Genomic DNA, 21,396 nt, shown 5'->3' with positions numbered 1-21,396 from the left:
ATTGCGTGACAGCGGAGCAGCAGATTAGTGGTAGATAAAAGGAGGGTGAAACATGGCCTCCATCGACTTGTATTCGTTTGTATCAGTCGCAAACCATCCGGCTGCGACACTGCCTCCGTTTACTAAAATGTATAGACCGTCTACGCTGACAGTAATAACACAAATCTTAATGCAAATACAAATCTAGATAACATGTCCGTCTATATGGCTTCAATTATGAATAGATGGTGAAAATGAATAGAAGTAGCACTCTAACTCTGCAATACTCTAATTAACTAATCAAAGGAGTCTGAGTCAGAGGATGCATGAAACACCGTGTAGCCGATATACCGTAGTGGATCAAGCTTTTATTTGGCACACTGTAAAAGTAACATTATTTTTAAATATTAGATACAATTAGTCCAATGTCAGTAACCTTGCAATTTAATTTAATTGTGCATTTTACTGCACAATAATCGTATATATCCTTTCAGACATCAGAGATTTGAGCGAAGTCAGTTATGTCAATATTAACTTTAATCTTTGACAACACATTTCATAAATAACAATTTATTATTGCTTTATCTAATCTTTATTAAATTATAATAGAGGCTTGGTCATTGTCGTTACATAGTGCTCGCAGGACAGTGCAGGAGACAGAATGTTCATAATTATTTAACGATTAAAGTAAATGTGACAACATAATACAGAGATGTGTAGAAACTGAACTCTATTCATGTTCTGTAGACTGTTTTACAGACACAAACAAGATGCCTTCCTTCATACAAAAAAATGTGCCACAAATTCATTACACTTGAACACATGGGAGCAATTATTTCAAAGGTCTAATGAAGAGACATATTTACAATGAGTGAGGGAAAAGAACCTTTCTGACAAAGTATCAACGCCTGATACAATTAGGACAGCAGTTTGTTTTCAGTGTTTCACCAACAGGATTTCAGGATTATAAATTGTGGGACCCCAAACTATAGTAAACAAGGATAAACAGGCAAGATATTACACAGCATAACAAGAGCATACTAATAGAACATTTTGTAACATAGTATTGAATAGGAACATTATCTTTGTAGAGTATATTTACTAAGATATCCAATAAATAAAGTCCTTTTTTTTTACGCAATAAGGCCTAATCAAGTCCTGATTTTTCAGATCACAACACACAAAGACATAAAACAAACAACCGATTTTGGCCATGCATGTGCTTAGTCAAGTACAAACAATACGAGCAGTTAAAGGAGAGTTATAGTTGTCCTAGGGTCAGGTACATTTAATGGTGTGAGCTGTGGAATTATCTACTGTAAATGTGGGATAATGGATGACTTTCTATTTCTCCTTGAAGAAACAGAATTTCACAGTGTAAACAATCATGGAACATCTGACTTTACTTGAAGCAAATACAGTATATACGACATTTACATCAGTGAACAAGGCGACATGTTTGGAGCTTGAACTGCCAGTGAGTTGCTCTGGTCCACTGTCTTCTTTTATGAAAAAGTCCCATTTCTCAAGTGTCTGAATGTCCTTCCTTTCCCAACAGATGGCAAGATGAATGTTTGAACCCATCTGTATTCCCACAGGAGGTCATAGAGCAGGGGCTTATCTGTTAGGGTCAGAGGTCAACTCCTTTGACCAGTGCCGTCTCCAGTGTAATGGTAAACTCATTGAGTGTGTGCAGGATGCGGGAGAGGGAGTGTAGAGCAGCTCGGTCCTGCAACAGAGCACCGTCCTCATATGTCCGCACTGTCAGGGAACACTCGGCCAGCAGGGGGAGCCAGTGAGAGAGAAGCCGGTCCCTGCAGAGGAACAGGTAGGTGGTCAGTTATGGTCCCATGAATGCCTGATGAAGCTACGTGTTGGATTGAAAGGTGAGTCAGCTGACCACAGGACAGAACTAGTGCATGAAACAATGCGTTCAGTGTTCCTTCAATGTCCGTCCACAGCACAACAAGATCATTCAAGTTACAAGCATTGGACACAATACACCTCCACATATATTACTAAACTCTTTTTACTATTTTAAAGCAGTTTACTTTAATTTACAGAACATATGGAGAGAAATAGAAAAAGACAGAAAAGCATATGACCTCACTGGTAGTTTAGAACCAAACCCAATTAGATTTGATTGAAACCAATCTATAATTATTCTATATTAATTCTTTATTTATTCTGACTGTTGATGCAGAGACATGAAAGAGCAAACATGTTGGTAACAGCTGATAATGCAGTTATCTAATTGATATTTATCTGTTTTAACTGAAAATAAATAGAAGCTAATTTAGTTTAGTTGGAACAAAATATTACTTTAATTAAAATTAAATTCACAGGTCAATTAAAAAGCTATTGTTGGATTACAAACAACATTATGAGCACTCACCTGATGCCCAAGCAGACCAACAGCTGAAATTTGCCCTCTTTTCCAATGTTTCGTGGCGAGGCATTGATGGCATTGACGTAGTGACAAAGTAAGTCGCAAGGGGGGCCTTTTGTCATGGTTGATCTGTGCAGGTCACCCATCTGATCAGCTGTCTCCATGGAAACCACTGCCTTTTCTATAGAAAATAGTTGGTCACACCGTCAGATCCTAATTTATTAATATACAGACATTAAGGGAATAATAGGTTGTAGAAGAAAAACATGAGATGGGGACATCAGTGAGAAGTGAAATATCACACTTAATGGACTCACCAATAAAGTCCCAAACAAACACATTCCTCTGGAAAAGACGGTTAGTTTTGAGCCCGTGCAGGAGGAACTTCTCCAAGGAAAGCACCAGACCGCCTTCACCACACAACAAGACGGTCAGGTTTCCCCTCTGGGATGAGAGAAACGGGAGTTAATAGAGGCATTGTCAGCAAGAGGCTCATCTTTCAACTCCAGTAAATCCTCACATATACAATTCTCCCAAAAACCTCCACAGCAGAGAACAATTTGTTTATTTTCTAATCCTAAATGCTTTTCTTTCATTAAGTAAGAGAACATGCTTGTACATTAAAGCTTGAAGATGTTATGTAAAAGAATAGAAGGACGATTAGAGAATAACAAAGGTGATCCATCAAGTCTCTTCAGCACTTTTAACTTGCTGTGGGGAAGAGAGGCGCTACTCTGATACACGAAGAAAACAAATGAAGCCGGGGTAGCAAACCATGTTGGAGATTCAAATAACACAAACAGGAGGTTGACCGTACAACACGTCTCTGTATTATTATTATTTACCATTTTCACACCTTTTTAGCTAAGTGAGCCAACAGGTTAAATTAATATAGTTTAATGTGGTATGCACATTCACTATATAGAGTCACATACCTCCTGTTCAGGTTTGTGGAAGTGTTTCACCAGGTTATTTGCTGCCTCCCTCAAATCCTCTTGGACTTCAACAGAAAGTATTCCTGACAATATAAATCAAGAAAAGTTACAAATGGAAACACGAGGATGAACGAGGACAGACTTGACCGCAGCTAAACAGGAAGGTGACCCAGAGGCATAATCTGTTATTGTACCAACAAGTAGGTCAGCTATTGTGCAAAAGAATGTGTTCTTTGTCACTACGCACTGCTTCGGCTGCCAAGCGATTCCAGCACTGCCCGCACAGTCTGAGAAGGAGAGGCCAGCTCCGGAGGCGTCCCTGTCCACCTTCCAGCATCCTCTTCTCCTCCAGATGACACCAGCTGACCAATAAGAACTCTTTCCAAGCTGCCGTCGCCCACGCCTTTCCCCAGCCATCGGCCACACGGGAACCTCAAAGGAACGAAGACAGTTTCATGATTAGTGTCCATTATCATCCGACTTTAAAACATATAGTATGCAGTTAAAAACCATCACCTTAAATCAGCTTGTGTTGTGTAATGGGTGTGTATAGTTCATTTTTCGAAATAACTTTGAGTTTAGATAATGGACACCACTTTTTAAGATGATACGTGTCTCTTTAGACAGATTTGCTCTGTGGTGGGCAGCAGCTGGCATCAGTTTATGACATTAAGGTATGAAATGATGTTGCAAAAGTTCCAATGGGAGTATTTAAGGAAGCTCAGATATCAAATATTTGACAGTCAGGATGATTCCGATGTTGTTGTGTCTTTATCAAACAGGAGCTGTTGTCCACCAACACACACTTGTATAATTAGCCACTGTGCTTTCAGATCCCAGTGAGTGAATTGATGAGACCAGGGTCAGAGTGAGCAGCTTACTTGTAGGTGTGTTCAGTGATCTCATTGTACACCATCACACAGTCAATCAGACACTTAGCCAGCAAGCCAGAGTTCTCCTGCCCCAGCTGCAGCGTGCTCAGCCGGCCCAGGTTCTTGCACTGAAAAGAAAAACACAAACACCAGTAAGTGTATCTAGACGTGTCTCTCTATTGAATGATGTTGACCCTCATGCTGCAGAGTGTACGCAAACCTGGAAATAAATCTCTTGTGTATTCTTCGGGATCTGTCTAACGTCTGAATCACCCAGTTCCCCGGACACACACACCCAAGGGTCAACTGTTGCCATTGCAATGCTCAGCTTCGTCATGGGTATTATAACAACACGGTATGGAATACCTGAAGACACAAAAGAGGCAGAGAGCAAAGCTTGAATCATTTATGTCTCACAATACTTAGAGCAAAAATGATTTTCACAGCATTGGGGCAGTTTCAAGTCTTTTGTTTGAAGGTCTAAACTTTAAAAGGGTCTGTGGGAACCAATGGGATACAGGTTGTAATTCAACAGAGTATATAAGGTCAGTGGGCGGAGACATAGCCCAAAGGAAACGTTCAGTGTCCTCGGAAGCTGAAAAGCTGCCAGTAAATAACATGTTGTTGTTAGACTTTCCAGGACTTACTGATGGAGGTGAACACGCGTGTGAAGCAGAGGTAGTCCACAGTGTTGAGAGAGAGCAGGTGGAACAGAAACTGCTCCCTTTCTTCCTCACAGAGCAGGAACGCATGAGGTTTATACAGCTGCCTGTCAGGGGTCAAGGAGAAGGCGACTTACTATCAATCCAGAAACACTAGTCCTGTGTCTACTTGTCATTAAATGTCACTTATGAGTGAATTCTGACCTGAGCAGCTCCTGGTTTGTCAGCAGCTCTTTCAGGTGATGGGACAGCATTTTCTTCTCCAGAGCCAGGTGGATCCAGGCCCGAGCTTGACCCACCTCTGACAGACCCTCGCGCATGGTCTGGATAAACCTGGAAGAACAACACATAAGTAAAAAAACAAGCTCTAATGCTCAGACATCGATACTCCACCCTTTCCAACACCAGTGTATGTTTGATCTGGTTACCTCATATCCTGTATTAACGATCTTCTCGGCAGCAGAGTGCCAACATGAAACGTTCTGTGGTCCGAACCGTTGGACCCTAAATATACAGAAAGTTAAACACCTTTGATAATCCATCCCATAGCTCACTGATTCACACACGAGAAACAGAGCAGTCATGTTGTGCTCTGACCTGGAGACTCAGCTGGTGTCTCCGTCTTCACCCGGGCCGCCTGGTAGTGGAGCAGATGGGACCAAAGAGCCGACCTCCCCTGATCAGAGTAAACACACAATAGAATATTAAGCCTGTTCAGAAAGTTTGGTTTGTTTGCATGATGTGAATTCATTGACGTATTTATGAGCATGTGAAATGAGGTGTCCGACCTGTTTCAGCTGCAGACCGTGGCCCCAGGTTCTCTCCAGTAGGTCACACAGACCGTGGATGAGTGTGTTTTCCTGAAGGCCCGTGATGTTGGCTTCCCCCTGACCCAGCTCCACGCTCTCCTTCCCCATCCTCTCCATCAGCATCCGTTTGGTCTGAATAGCCAGAGAGCATTGTCGGACATTAACTTTGTACAACGATTTAAGAAATCAGTGACAGTAGTGCCTCCATCACCACGCAGGTAGAGCTCTAACCTTCAGACGACACTCGTTCAGCAGCCCGTCGACAAACTCACGGTGAGTCTGAGTGACGGCTTGAGGCGATGAGTCAAGTAGCTTAGCCTGGCGAAGGTTCTTCCTCACAAACGTGTGCTTCTGTTCAACAAAAGAAAATATATGACTCAAGCTTCCTATGGTGTGTGTGTGTGTGTGTGTGTGTGTAAACATATGAAAGTACCAGTCGCTGGTCATTGTCCACTCCAACGTGTTCAGTCACAGTTGATCTCTTGAGGTCAGTCCTGCGAGATGCTGTGACACGGCCTGACCACCTGTTACCCAGACAACAACAACAACAATAAATTCACAGTTCCAAGTGTGTGGGAGGTGTTTGTCTATTCAACCCTCCTATTACCTTCAAATTTACAAACATCTTTTATCCTTGGGGTCAATTTAAAATGCATGTGTGTATTTTGGTGGGTAATAAAGTAGACCAGGATAACATGTGATATTCTAATGCTGTGGTTCCCTTTGTCTGACGAACCACACAGCCTCCATCAGATAACTTCACGTATCCTTCCTTGGTCTGGCAAGAGCAGGACAAAACCATTTATTAATATCAAACCATTTATTAATTACTGTTAGCTAACTATTTTAAATGCTCATCCATTTCTTTTGGCTTATTTATTTATACCAATTGTAAATTACTTTAGCCTAATTGTATTAACTATTTGTTAATTAATTTTTGTTTGGTTAATTATTGTGATGAGAAATGTATTCAATTCAGTCTATTTTTTAGAGCATTATATATATATATATATTCTATAATATCACAAATTTGCCTCAGAGGGCTTTACAATCTGTTCACATACGACATCCCTGTCCCAGGACCAATACAAATGTTGCAGCAACTACTGACAAATGTTCTTTTTTTCCTTCAAAATTACATTTGAAATAACCTTTCTGAAATGCACAATTTCACATTTCAAATACATTTCAAATGTATAAAAAGATAAGCAACAAACTAATTTCTAAATCAGATTTGAATGTTTATTTTCAACATATGTGGCTGTGTTGTGTGTTTAATCAGAAATATTTTCATATCAGTTGAGCTTCTCCTTGTAGGTTACAAAGTGTCCATGGTTGGGAATCCCTGTTCTAATGTATTCTCAGTGGATAACAGCAGAAAATAAAGGCTCACTTGTTGGTGTTCTGTCCTTGTGCAAGGACATCCGCCTGCAGCTTAGGGAAGTAGCCCGGGTGGTGACGACCCTGGCCGATCCTCATGTCCAGAAGGTGGGGGTGTATGGCTGTGTGGTCAGCCTTCAGCAGCCTGCGCTCGATGACCTGAGCTGCAGTTACAAACCCATCGAAAGGTTAGGATCCAACGGGGATATCTATGGTACATAATTCAATTCAGTTCAATTTAGTTTATTTTGTATTGCCCGATATCACATATTACAAATGTGCCTCAGAGGGCTTTACAATCTGTACACATCCGACATCCATGTCCCAGGTCCTCACAACAGATCAGGAAAAACTCCCAAGAAATGGGAATATCTTGTATTCAAGTTGGTCAAGTGCTATGAAGTTTGTTTCGTTCCACGGAAGACTGGAGCCGTGTACAACAGCATGGAGTAATATAATATAGCGACATCTCCGAAGCAGTCTACATGTGAACAGGGATGCAGCCCCATTGAGATGCAGGCAGTGCTTTTTCTGCAGAAGTTGGCAGGACTTCAAAGGCAGAACATTGTAAACAGTTTTCATACAACACAAAGCCCTGTCCTCCACTTATACTTTATCATGCTCATCCCCGACCGCATCCTTTAGTTCACCCTTCTGCTTTTCCTACAATAATATCCCATGCATTATGCGTTTCAATAATTCACCATATATATATAGATTTGATCTTGTTTTAAGAAATCTTTCCATCGGTGAGCGCTTTATACAAATTGAGAGAAGAAGCGGTGGTTGCAGAAGAGATAGCAACATAATCAACATACAGTATAAACCCAAACAGGACAGATGGTAACAGATTCGCACATTCCCTCTCGACAATCTGGCGTTCACTTCAATCCTCATTCTGCTCAATGTACCAATTCAAACTACTTTTTTTGCCAAATATTATCTAAACGCTAAAAAGAGACTGCGGGAATTTGTCAATAGAATGTACAGCTTCTGAGAAACTTCCCTGGTGAGAAAGACAACTCACAGCAACATTGATCTATGACATAATAACCGTAACTCCTCTTGCAACAACATGCATGTCGTAGTACTTCTGTTGTTCCTGAACACCGTCACAGTACCTGATTCAAAGACTGTGGTGCATTTCCTGTAGCGACAGTTACGAGAGTCCTCTCCATCTGTGTCACACAGCCGCTCTCTCTCCAGGCGGCTGTCAAACAGCTGCTGCAGTGGTTCTCTATCCGCCCAGCGAGATATCACCTTCCCATCCACGAAGGAGGAAAACATGGATGTCTCCAGGAACCGGGACAAGAAGTGCAGATGGGTTGCAGGCTGACCTGAGAGGAAGGAACCCTGAAACATTGACAAGCACATGCACAACATGGACAGGTATAAAAACACACTTAGATATCCTCATATATATGGAAATAATTGGCATCGATCTTTGTGTGTTATAATGACCTTGTCAAAGCTGAACGTCCCCTCTCGGTTGCTCAGCCAGGAGTCCAGATCAAGAGCGCTGTGGATGACAAACTCCTCATAGCGGCCAAACATGGCAGCGAAACGACCAGCAAACACTTCCCTGAGCTGTATGTTCAGCTTCGCAGCCTTCAGCACTTCCTCCTCCTCCTCAAACGCGTGTCCTAGCGTCTTCCCTCCATCGGACGTCTTCTCTCCTCCGCACCTGCGCGCCAGAGCCTGCAGCCTCTCCAGCACCTCCAGCTCCTCGCCTCCGAGGTTCCCGTTCCTTCTGTCCTCCATCAGATCCTCCAGCACCAGGCTGCTCAGGCGAGGGGAGGCGGTGGCAGGCGCGGTGACCACCCCGCCTTGTGGAGGAAGTCCGAAACGCAGCAGGACTTCACTCAGCTCATGGACTAACTCCGTTTGGGCTGGGAAAACGGGGAGGTCCTCGGGTGCCTCCACACAGCGGTTGTCAATGTCCACAAAGCACAGGTTTGTCTTTGAAGCAGAAAGAGAAAAGCAAAAAAGACTATTCAAATCGTGAAAAACACGTTTCAACTGACTCCTCCATCAGATATTCAAAACAGGTTTCACCAATTACAATGCAGCGGCGGAGCTTTAACATCAAATTAAAGTCAGAAGTAAAGATTGTTCTCTCCATTCATAGACTTTTGGCATTTCACCACGAAAAGCGCTCGGAGGATATTAGCATGTGAATGACTACTGTTATCACTGCAACAGATATCAATAACAGGCTTTCACACTGGCAAACAAATCAGAAATATGTGCCTAACTACCCATGAAGCTGCTGAGCAAGGAATCCAGAACTGTGTGAGGAACCTGCACCGATTTAAAAATACTGCTTCTGTAAGCAGCTGTGGAGCAAAGCAGCTGCAACGCAACCTTTAGCCGTGACCTCAGCAGTCAGTTTACAACCTCGGGGGAAGTTGACGTACTCTAGTGGACACATACAGACATCCTCGTACTCTGTGCGGCTTCATTCCCCTCGGTAATGTCTTCATGTTTTGCCATCATCTATTTCATTCGGTTGCATTCAGTTTTTTTCCTGTGTATTAATAATAAAAGATGGCAGTATTAGTGTCGGTCTTTTGTTGAACCAAATGAGTCAAACTGTGACCTTGTGACATTGAGAAAAGAAGAAATAAAACAATCTAACCAAACTCTACATGTGTGATTACATTATTTCCGCCTATACAGCAAAACTGCACGACTAAAGAAATAAGGGAAGATCCCTATTTATCATTAATTATTCATCGAGTCCTATTATTCTGGATCTCTCATGCGCTGCGTTTTTGATCGACCCCTTGGGCTGTCTTTCATCTGCATCCTTTCTGGGTCAGGGCGACTTCAAAGAGGCTTCAGTGAGATATTCATGCAGCATAAAGTAATCTCAGCTGCAGGATTTGTGAAGGGGTGTGTGTGTGTGGGGGGGGGGGGATACTGAATAATTGTATTATCTTTTACTGAAATGTGTGCTTCCTGAAATCCTGACTGTCATGTTCACACGAGGAACTACAGATGAAGTTGAGTTGTGTACCTCGTGTGGCAGGTGGAGGGAGGAGCGCTGAGATCCATCTCTGCGCTGGATGCCCATCAGGAACGGCACCGGAGCGTCCAGGAGGTGATGCAGCGGGGCTGAAACAATGGGCAGGTAGATGTGTTGCCACTGGAATGGGAAGAGCAAGGTGGTGACGCCCTCTGCCACTGTCATCAGACGTTGGTAGTCTGAGGAGAGAGAGAAAGAGAGAGAGAGCATTAGCATGACAGAATCCCCTATAAGTCCAAAGGGACTGATTTAAGTGCATCCCCTTTTTAAGTTGTTGACATGAGTTGCTTATGAAACTATTTCATTATTATTCCTGTTTACATGCCACAGATGCATGACTACGTATGTTCCACATGCATTACGTTACAATGTCTGTTTCTCGGCAGTATTTAACCTCAAATCCATCGGCCGTTTTGTTGTCATAGACTGTGGCGGGTAATGTAGGTTACACGTGGCTGAGTTCTAGTGTACAGTCTGAAAAATAGAGATATCGTGTTTAATGTTGCCACATACTGTACTTATCTTGTATATTTTGATTAGTTTTCCATTTTTAGATTCAATTAATTTATGTGATGCTATTAATGCTTGTTTTACAAGTAAAAACAGCTGCTTTGCTATGTGTGTTGCTAAATACCATAAAAACATTGATTAAGGTTCAATGTTTAAAAACGGATCATCTTAATGACATTAATAATGTCTACCTTTGACTTTACTGTGACCTTATTTGCACTGTGCTAATAACTGAGCTTACCATGAGAGCAAAGCAGGACTTGTGTCTCCAGAAGTGCACAGGTAAGCAGTTGAACCATATTGTCCACACCCAGCAGTGAGAAGGCCTCTCCAAGAGGATACTCCCCCAGGGGAAGCTCACCCGGGCCGGGCCGCTGGCACACGATGGGTCCCTGCACCCCATGGAACCTCAGTGACCTGCCAGGAGGAGGCAGGGGCACCTCGTACAGGATGTTATGGATGTAGCTCTCGATAGGGAGGGGCGGGGCTGTGTGAGAAGTCACAGCCTGGTGCAGCTGAGACAGAAACTCTCGAGCAGCTTGGAGGAAGGGGAGCGGCGTGAGGAGGCAGAGGGCTTTGGACACGTACAGAGTGTCACGAGCTGGGTCAAAGGAGCCTGCGCAGCCGAGGCAAGCGGAAACCAGAGACTCGGTGTCCGACTCATCCAAGCTGCTCACTAGCGAGTCCATGCTGGAGGTGGAGGGGGAGGAGGCAGATGAAGACGAGGAGGCGGAGGAGGAGGGAGAGGATGCAGATGAAGCTGAATGGTGCTCCACGTGGTGCATCTGGCAGAGAGTCTGCATAGCAGTGATGATGGGAGCACTGGTCACCTCCTCATAGAAGGTGTGCACAAAGCCGTAGGAGCGTGTGCCGTCGTCAAAAGACATCGTGAAGGAGTGAAACTGAGGGTCAAGCCGCTCTGCCCGCGTACGGAAGGAGAGACCCCTCGGCATGCAGAGCTGAGGAGGAAACGGAGGAGGAAACGTAAACGAGTGGTTTGGAACAACGGGGCAAATGTAGCCCTTAATAACTGACAGTAGTGCTGAATTGTCTAAACTATACACTTGTTTTTTATTTACCGGTATATATCTAAAGCCCATCTGTGACAACCATAAAGACCTTTATAGAATATGGCATAGCCAACAACTGTGCTGTAATTTAACTCGTGAACATTGAGGAGGCTGTAAGAGACGGATATCTGGAAAGAGCTTGTGGCCAGCAAAACAGTACATTATTCTATCATCTAAGAATTAAAGTTAAGATGAAATTGAATAAAAGCTTACTCTTTTCATTGAAACAAGATGCTGAATAAGTAATGTAATGTTAAATATACTTGACAAGTATTTGTTCTATGATCTGTTGCATTTGTGCTACTGGTGCATCCGGTTGTTTTCGGGTCTGAAATCCAAATAAGATTACATAAAATGTTCTCAATAAGACACACAACTAACTAAGACCATAAACAGATAACTGATAATACTGTGGTGACTACTGGAAGACTACTTTTGGGGATTATGCTTTCATCAACCTGACATTAGCAACCGAGAACCAGAAAGAAAAAAAGAGAATATAGAAAATACAAAGCAGCAAACATGCAAACATTTGTCTTTCCATTTCTACTGTTGTGAGAGGAAGAACAAGAACAAGAAAAACAAGAAGAACAAGAACAACGTTCATGTCCAAGATCTCACCATGTTGACAGCATCTTTATTGAAGGGGTTTCTGTCTGTGCTTTCAGGATAGTGCACCAGAACCTTGGACTTGAACGAGCGTCGAATGGGGCTCTGCTCGAAGCCTTCACCTGAAAAATAAACAGACGCACCTTAGAAGAGCGTTACCACGATATCCTAGAGTATTGGTCTTTGACCTTCGTCTCTACTGAGACAGAGGACATCACAAAATGACAGCCGCTGTGATTTATGGTAACGCCCGGACAGGACGACCTTGTCTGAAGAAAAAAAAAACAAGTGCATCTGTAGTTGACAGCAAGGTCCATTCTGCAGGGCCCTTCCAAGAGTTATGTAACTCATCTCATCACCATAGCGATAAATTGGGAAAGTAGAACAACACCCCTCATGACACTGCAGAAGGAAAATCTTCACACTTGAAGAGAGTGCAAGGGATGAAAATGTGATGCTTTCTCTATATCCACAGCGCTCGCGCTCAGGATTAAGGAGGAGAGATATTTATATAACAGCTATACGCATGAAAGGGTTGTATTTGCATTGCATGCAAGAAAGTGCACACATTGTATGCATTGCCCTCTCTGGCTCAAGTTCCTGCTCTCTTCAAGCTTCTAACTAACAGAGGAAGAGGAGCTGCTGAGGAACGAGGCACGCTCATTATTCATACACTTGGGGGATGCCCTTGAAGAGCACTACTTAAACTATATTCCCAATTTTAAACATGAATTCTCAGAGTTCATGTTCGGCTTCAACCGACATCGCTGCGCTACAAGAACAGAAGCAAATGCAATTGGCAACCTCACACGTCTTCTCTGTCAGCTTTGACATCCTGAAGCTCACCTGCCTCCGAGATGACGCACGGCACCCCGAGAGAGGAAACTGCGCCACAGGCAGAGCGAGGAAAGAGCACCACTTAGGTGGGAGACAGAAGCTTACGGATCACAGAGACGATGGGGGGAGTCGATGTTCTCTGCTAAAGATACTAATTGGTGTTGGTGCTTAGAGGGAGCATCGAGCGCCGAGTTGCCATGGTAGCATTTCCTGCTGTGGCCTCATAAGATAGCCATCAAGACAAAGCCTGTCGGCGGTTTACGTCACCCGGAGTTTCATCAGATGACCCAATTAAGAGCCCCGCTCCTCCCGACATGCCCCCCCCCCCCCCCCCCAAAGAGGTGGTACAGACCACATTCAAGAGGGACGTTTGTTTTAGTGTTTGAATGAAAACTTAAATGTCTGTTTCACTTGGCTGTGATTAACACGTTTACTCACACACACACAGACACGCAGCAATTTATCAGACCACAATGAGAGAAGTCTGTGTTGTGTGTGTGAAGTCATACTTTGTACTGTACCTTTGTGCAATCCTCACTACCGATGTGTCTGTGATGACACTGCAGTAACTCACATTCAGCCTCGTAGAATACGTAACATCAAACAGGCTGCAACTAATGATCAGTCATAATAATTTAATCTAACTATTCATTTTGACAAATGTCTCTCACAATGAACTGAAACCCAATGTGACATCTTAACGTTGCCTGTTTGGTCTGACCAACAGTCCGAAAGCTCAAATATATGTAATGTTGTGTCACAAACAAAATTCAAAGACATTCAGCAGATCCTCAGATTTGAGATGGTGAAACTAGTTAATGAACATTTCTGGTTTTAAATTAAGACTAACTTTAACTTTCTGTCGACTAGATTATTCAACTTGTTGCATTAGCTTCACTACCACTACAATATAAATGTTCTCAATGCGTGGCCCCTTCCCTAAAACCGGCTCACTTCATTTGGAATGATTGAAGACATCCGTCACTCAGCAGCTTTTAGAGTTACCGCCAATGTCTCATCACATCTTCACATTCGAAGATGAGGTTAGTATAAAAAGCAGAAAGAGATTCAATTACAGAAAATGACATTGAGGATGAGGAATGTTTGGCTCAACCTGTTTTAATTAGATTTGTCCGTCCACTGAAGGTTGAATCATATGACAAAACAAGAAAGACTTATTTCACTCTTCATCTCAGCCTGATCCACAGACTAAAATATATGGGCTTGTATAAATAAAAAGATGAAAGTAGCTATTGATTGCCTGAAAATGAAATAACTCTAGAGGCTAGACTTTGTGTCTCCAATAAGACATATTTAACTCTTTGCAATCGGTCCAACATTATGATGCAACATTCTAATAGTCGGCCAGGGAGTTCTCGCTCTCCGGTGATGTCATAGCCGTGACAGTCGGGTGCTTTAGCCTCGGCCATCCAGCGACAGGCAACGTCACGTGAAATTTGATTAGGCTGCAGAAATACAGTGGCATCCATTGAGAAGCCAACAAGGGCAGATTGTGTCTCGGTAGGCTCCAATGACACACAAGAAGAGACATGGTACCACCCCGTACACGGTAGAATAAACATCTCCCGCTTTTGACTACAGCTGACAGAATATGGATTTAGATTCACACACAGAAAAATAAATTTCTTGAAAAGGCGAGCAGAACCCCTGCTGCAGTGGGTCTGAGATGACCCGATGTTACATCAGCAGATTGGTGGAGCTCAGTTATACTCGGCGGCAGCACCGTCACTCACCACAGGGAGCCACGTATCAAAGGAGCCGATGGTTAGAGCAACGGGAACAGAGCTCTTCCTAAACATACAGTGTTGCTTTTCAAAAAGACATTTGGCCGAAGGAGAAGGGAATGTCTGGTTCCCGCTGAAGAGCTGCTCTATCTGACCTATGTTTCTGCCACGAAAAAACACACATGGAGAATACAGGGTGGTACTATTGTCTGCAATCCTGGAAGTGACGCTCGATGTGCTGGCACACCTGCGCGGCTAGTTCTCCTCACAAAGACCGAGAACACGTGCAGACGCCACAGAGGGCTCCTGGGTAAATCTCGCTTCAGTATCAACAACACCTTGTGCGAGAAATCGATGCCACTTGATGTCTTTCTTTCTAACAACCAGCAGCTGAGAAGCTTTTCATCACAAGCATCACCGCGGCCGTCATCGTCGTGGCAACCCCCACATCCACCTACTAACCAGCATCCATTTCCTCACACTTTTGGCTTTTGGTGAGAAAAAGGACGGATTCTGCTTAAAACATAAACGTCCATCTCAGTCTGAGAGGATGAAGACCTGAACAGACATCACAAAGAGGATCACTGCCTCTACATCTCATTCTATTTATATCTGGGAGCTCATTGTCACACACAGTCCTCCTGTGTTAACCACCAACCACTGCCTGGACGCTCCATCTATGCTCTGTCGCGTTAAAGGATAGGATGCTGTTGTCCTCCCTCTTTTCAACCCTTTCTCCGCTATATTCCTCCTCCAGGCGTAGCAGTGGATGACTTGCAGAAACTCACATCTGACCTACAGTATTGTCTTTCAAATATGAACAAAACACAATAATCAGGACAGTAATACGTTTCCCCAAGCAGTCACGACCAAAGGGGGATTACAGGGGGTGAGACAGGACAATTGTCCTTTTTAAATGATTGGATTTCTGAATTGTGTTTTTCTTTCTCTTCATAGGCTGCACAAAAAAATATAAATTTTTAGACCATATGTACAATACAATATGGAAAATATATGAGAAATAAATATGTCATTGGCCCTAAATATATGTTATTCTAAAGAGACAACACGCAGTTATTATGTTGTCAACAGCGCTTTGTGTGAAGAGCACTGAGGCGTCCATCAGCACATATTCCAAAGGATGTCACCACTACACACTCACACAGGCCCAATGAAATGTTACATAAAAGCGAGACGTGTCCTGGGTGTGTGTCGGTGTCGTGTTCCTCCACCGTGTACCTGCTCCATCGTCCGGCTCCAGGCCCGTCTCCGGGTCCACTCCACACTCAACAAAATAGTGGGCGAACCGGCAGGAAGCCGACCCGGTGGCCGCCGCGGTCCCGTTCATCCTCGACGCGTTGATGGTGCGAGAGCTCCGTTTACTTGGGCTTCACGCTGCCGGGGTTCATGGCTGATGCGGCCGGTCCGAAATGTGTTCGCCCCCCCCCTCTTCCTTCCCTGTTCCCGGCCCGTGCGCTCGTGATGCACCCGGAGGGTCTGAAGGAGCTCAGTGGGATCCGGCGATGGTCATCTCACTGGTACTGGAGGGGAGGGGGCGGGGAGAGAGGGGAAGAGAGAGAGAGAGAGAGAGAGAGAGAGAGAGAGAGAGAGAGGGAGGGAGGGAGAAATAGAGAGAGCGAGAGAGACAAAGACCGGGACGCATCACCGGTGTTAAATCAGCCTCATGTTAAAGGGTGTTGACCACACGCATCATCCACGCCTACGTCTACAAAAAAATCACGATTTTTTAAAAGGGATTTTGTGATTATTTGTATTTGTAAATCAGAGTATAACCAGTGATGCACATTTTATTAAGATCTTAATTTTGTTTTAATGAAGAGTAATTAAGACATTAAACGAAAGCTAATTAAAAAGGTAAAATAGCATACATTGTTAGATGTATTCTTGATATAGATGCAAGGACTACAATGTCTTACATGAAGGTCAGTGTGTGGCTATAGAGAGATTTCTAAAGTATGAGAGAATCATTTGCAATTTGATTTAAGTGCTCAATTTCTTTTTTTGTTGGACAGCTTGAATTTTACACTTGGGGTGTGAGTTTGAGAGAAGTGTGGTTTGGGGTTTTATCAGTCGAAGAACACCTAAATACACAGTGTGTTGCATCAGTCTGACCCACTAGACTAAAGTCAGGAGAACTGTGTCGAGTTGGACAGGTCCTTTAAAATCTGTCTATTTTTAATCCACAAACTTCATGTAAGAGTAATAATAACTTCAGTGCCCCTTTAAGGCTCAGTCAGTATGCATTCCATCTGTTGCACATAGTAACCTCTGTGAACTAAATGTGGCACCTCTATGTTTAGTTTGGACTCCAATGACAAGAACATTTATATGATAGACAATCACATATGGAGGCCAACAATAGTCATTGGCCACTGAGATTTATATATGCATCTATAATGTACATTTTATTCTATGAATAAAACCCTAAAAGCACTAGTGGAAATCAATTAAATTGAATGCGTTCACTTTACTTTAAATGTTATGGCTCTAGCCGCAGCACCCTGAATTATGTGACATTGTGTGGTGGAAGATTCCTGCAAACAGATCTTAATAATAATTAGCAGTAACATCCTGGAAATTAAAGCAAGATTATCTTCATGTCTGGACAGGAATCCTGAATCTTGCTTTGTTGTTTAACGTGGTACTGGATATGCACGGCCAAAAGGCAGCTCACGTTTCACAGCCAACAGCAGAGTCAGTCACACATTCTGTGAATGCTTTTACTTTAATATATTAGAGTAAACTGCAGGAATAAGGATGTGGAAATCCATAATTTGTCAGAGTACATTTATTGAAACATTCAAACAGACATAAAACATATTTCATAAGCAAAATACAGACTAGCTTCATTAAATAAATATGTTAATCTAAGTCACAAGTAAATCAGCCTCCTACTGAATCTGCTCTGCTAAACCATATTGCCTGAGAGATTAAGGATTTTGGTTTAATAAAGTCAGTGTTCAGACTCACACGTGCAGCATTTCTCAAATTTTTCATGCAATTTCGAGGCTCACAAATTGGCAGATGGGTCCACAACTCAGGTCCTCCAGTTGGACAACATGTGGATCCGTCACTTACATCCTGTCTCATTATAGAAAACTGCATAATATAACATAACACTGCTTGTATTTAACATTCAGTCTATTAATCAATAATCACTGTGTGCATAAAAATGTTTAGATACAGTTAATATTACTAGAGACAGCTTTGTCGAGGTCAAGCCCTCCTCCATTCAGTTACAAGCTGGATGACATGTGTGCTGGCCAAGTTCTTCCTTGATACACTGATCTAGGGATGCAGCGATCTGACTTTTTCAGTCCCGATGCCGATACCTGGGCATTTGCAAATATAAATTGTTGATAAATTAGCGAGGACAGGAGTTTTAGCCATTCATCAGTATCTCCAAGAAACCGTATCAGATTTCCATTTAAGTGTCCCTCTAACCCACAGAAGGGTTGAAAGTAAGGTTGTGCTATACAGGTCATTCTGACACCTTCTCTAGAAAATGTTTGGCAGTGGATTTTGGATCGTAAATTTCACCTGAAGCATGTCTTCAGAGAAAACAGGTGACAGTCTCAGAAGAAAGGGCACTGTGGATCTTTGAAGGGAAATAGTCTCTGGCAATGAGAACACTCTTGGTGAGGTGGCCTGTTTTTATTCTACCAAATGAATAGTTTCCTGCCCACTCATTGCTCATCAATTCCTTGTAGTGAAAGAACGTGAAAATCATTGACGTGTGGCTAGTGAAGTGGAAGAGAGAATTGACTTGTGTGGTAATATTAGTGATCTAGGGATTACTGTAGATGAAGAGAGAGAGCGTGGGAGTGCAAGTTGAGTATCCATCCACAGGAGGCTTTGCAGCCTTGTCTATTGGGAGATGAATGTCAACAGATATAGAATTTAACTAGAAGGGTGATGGCTTTTGCAAAATGTGTGGAAGCAAAAGATGTGCTTGGATCAACAGCGCAGAGGGAGGTCTATGTCAAGATGCGAGCCACCTGCGACTGAATCTCAACATCAGGGTGTGAAAGCAGCTGGACCAGTCGGCTGTGTAGCTGGGAAGACTCATCCAACATGACCCGGTACAGGCAATCCTGCTTGCGCCTCAGTTCATGAGCCACCTGGGCACAGGGCCTCCAGGCCTTTAGGTTCCCTGCAAACATCAGCAATCGCAGAAGCACAGCGGGAGCTGTCCGCGAATCAAAGAGCAGCACAACCGACGCTGGTGCCTACGTCAAAAAGGAGAAAAGACCATCATTAAAATGAGGATTTAAATTCATATTTTGGACTGAAAACAATTTGACTTATCTAATCCATTTGTTTAGAAGACCTCTCAATGCAGAACCATGTTAACTAACATGTAATCCCCTTATTCATACCTGAGCTTGAACAATGTCATCCATCATATGTGGATTGGATGACAAATTCACAAGGACTTTCAAAGCCTGAACCTGAAAGACAACTATTAGAAGTGCTTAATTCATACATATGGCATTCACAGCTCTACTGACCTTATGCTTTCAAATGTTTCAAAAGGTATTAAAATGTGACGATAATCAACCAGGTGTAACCTGAAAAGACACTAACCTGTAATGCTTCAAAGCTCACAACAAGTAGAGAGAGTAAAAGTGTAACAGACTCCTTCAGCAAGTGTTGGTGTTTATCTGTGACTGAAAGGTTCGTCAGCAGCCGGAGAGCAGCGAGCTGAAGGTCGGAGTTCACTGGTGACATCTCAATCAGCTCCAGCACTTGTGGCACATAAAACTATAACAAAATGCATGGACATAGATATTTAAACAAAAAGATATGTTCAGCCACAGCTTGCATGATATTTGGTGTACAGTCTGAGACAACATACCTTTATTTGATCTTGGTTTGGGATGTTCATACATAGATTATTTAAAGCATTCAGAGTATGCACTCTAACATCTGCTGCAGGATCAGAGAGGAAACCAGCTATGAGACGAATCCCTTCAAATTCCCGTATAAGATTCTGGACAAAAGATACATAATGTCACACAAAATGTCACACAAACCACAAACTTAAATGGCACCAATGACAAAGTCCATCAGCTACATAATTTTCTAATTAGATATCGTACAACTTCCCATGACGCAATCATAACCAACCTCTCTCGCAGAATGGGCTTGAGTGAGCCTACCTGATTCACAGTGAAGGCAGCAGAATTCCCCAACGTCAGTAGTATCCGACATCGGTCAAGTGGATTGTTGCTGGTCTGCAGACATGACAGAAGCATTTTCAAGTGCTGTGGCTCCAAATTGCCAGGGGACTGGTGGATGATTTCACCTGCGGAGCAAGACAAAACAGATAAACAAACATGTATTGTAGTAAATAAGCGTTTTCACAGGAAGAGACAGGGTATGCTTCCCACCCAGCTACAGTTATTATTTACAATCAAACGCTTTCCAGATTATGTGAGAGATTGAATATTTTGAGTTTACACACAGGGCATCATCTTGGGATATTCACTTCGCTGAAACGATCGGGTTTAGATGTAGTTAGTGTGCACGCGCTATGAGCTCTTGTTAGGTACCTGATTTAACATCCACAGGTCGGGGCCAGACCACGTCCAGTCCGGACACTCTGGCCAGCAGGCTGCCCGGTTGAAGGGAGACTTCACTGGGCAGACCGCTCCTGGGACCACCACTTTTCTTGTTCCTCTTGAAGCTCCCCCCGCTGAGGAGTTTGTACAACCCGTAAGAAGCTCCAGCTCCAGCAACTATTCCAAGCAACGCTCTCATGTTGCCGAACCTGGGAGTAATACTAGCATCGCCCATGCTGCGTCTGTCGGTTAGCTAAGCTCTGTTAGCTGCCGCTAAGCTCCAAAAGCTCTGAAAAGTCGCTCACCACCCGGATCCTCAGCTAACTAGCGCTGATGACAACCCCGCAGTAACGCACAGCAACCCACCCAGACTAATGCAGACAGTCATTGTTATGAAACCTGGACCAGTTTGCTGGAAAGCTACAGCTGTCCACAATGTTCTGTTGCGTAGTTCCGGGCAGGTGGTGTTGCCAGATTCGACTGACGAAAAGACGCCAAATCAGAGTTTACAACCCGCCCAGCGGACTAGTTATTATAATTATTAATATGTTTATCAGAGAGATTTGATGGAATCATTGTCGGAGAAAGATGTTGGTTTCAATTTAATTAGTTACAAACTGCCCATACTGTACACATGTAGCCCAAATCACCAAAATAATGTTTATCCATTAATTTACAGGAAAACCGCCCAACCTGGCAACGCTGCCGCAGCGCGAACCATTAGTTCGCTGAATGATGAGCCGTTTGGAACCAGAAGGAACGATTTCATTCATTATATATTTGGAATATGTAAAAAAGCGTTCACGGTTTCCGTAATTTATTAGCGTTACTAAAAAGTCACTGACGTCGTTGCTTTTGTGCAATTTGCTACATGATCAGTTGACCAAAACTTAGCTAAACGTGCTTCGTTAACTGGCAACGTCGAATGTTCATGTGGAGATGGCGTTCCAGCAACAATCAGACAAACGATAAATGGAACGAATATT

General features: G+C 43.2%; 2 protein-coding genes across 2 annotated transcripts; both read right to left on the bottom strand.

The window, feature by feature from the left end:
- Positions 1-494: 494 nt before the first annotated feature.
- LOC130195198 (DENN domain-containing protein 5B-like) lies at positions 495-16,330 on the bottom strand. The gene is made up of 21 exons (XM_056416568.1): positions 16,065-16,330; positions 12,256-12,365; positions 10,806-11,523; positions 10,046-10,233; positions 8,488-8,985; positions 8,148-8,379; positions 7,040-7,190; positions 6,080-6,170; positions 5,878-5,997; positions 5,626-5,778; positions 5,435-5,513; positions 5,266-5,341; positions 5,042-5,170; positions 4,823-4,944; positions 4,396-4,541; positions 4,185-4,303; positions 3,551-3,735; positions 3,304-3,386; positions 2,686-2,812; positions 2,375-2,549; positions 495-1,793 (listed from the first exon to the last, which is right to left on the bottom strand). Exons 1-21 carry the CDS (start codon positions 16,171-16,173, stop codon positions 1,610-1,612), a joined length of 3,795 nt encoding a protein of 1,264 aa, XP_056272543.1. The 5' UTR covers positions 16,174-16,330; the 3' UTR covers positions 495-1,609.
- A 1,288-nt stretch (positions 16,331-17,618) lies between these two features.
- Positions 17,619-20,915, bottom strand: armc10 (armadillo repeat containing 10). The gene is made up of 6 exons (XM_056416580.1): positions 20,402-20,915; positions 20,009-20,154; positions 19,705-19,839; positions 19,434-19,610; positions 19,226-19,297; positions 17,619-19,075 (listed from the first exon to the last, which is right to left on the bottom strand). Exons 1-6 carry the CDS (start codon positions 20,643-20,645, stop codon positions 18,824-18,826), a joined length of 1,026 nt encoding a protein of 341 aa, XP_056272555.1. The 5' UTR covers positions 20,646-20,915; the 3' UTR covers positions 17,619-18,823.
- Positions 20,916-21,396: the final 481 nt, after the last annotated feature.

Source organism: Pseudoliparis swirei, chromosome 6, assembly GCF_029220125.1.
Source record: "Pseudoliparis swirei isolate HS2019 ecotype Mariana Trench chromosome 6, NWPU_hadal_v1, whole genome shotgun sequence".
NCBI classification, from domain to species: domain Eukaryota; kingdom Metazoa; phylum Chordata; class Actinopteri; order Perciformes; family Liparidae; genus Pseudoliparis; species Pseudoliparis swirei.
This window is presented reverse-complemented; position numbering and strand designations above follow the sequence as displayed.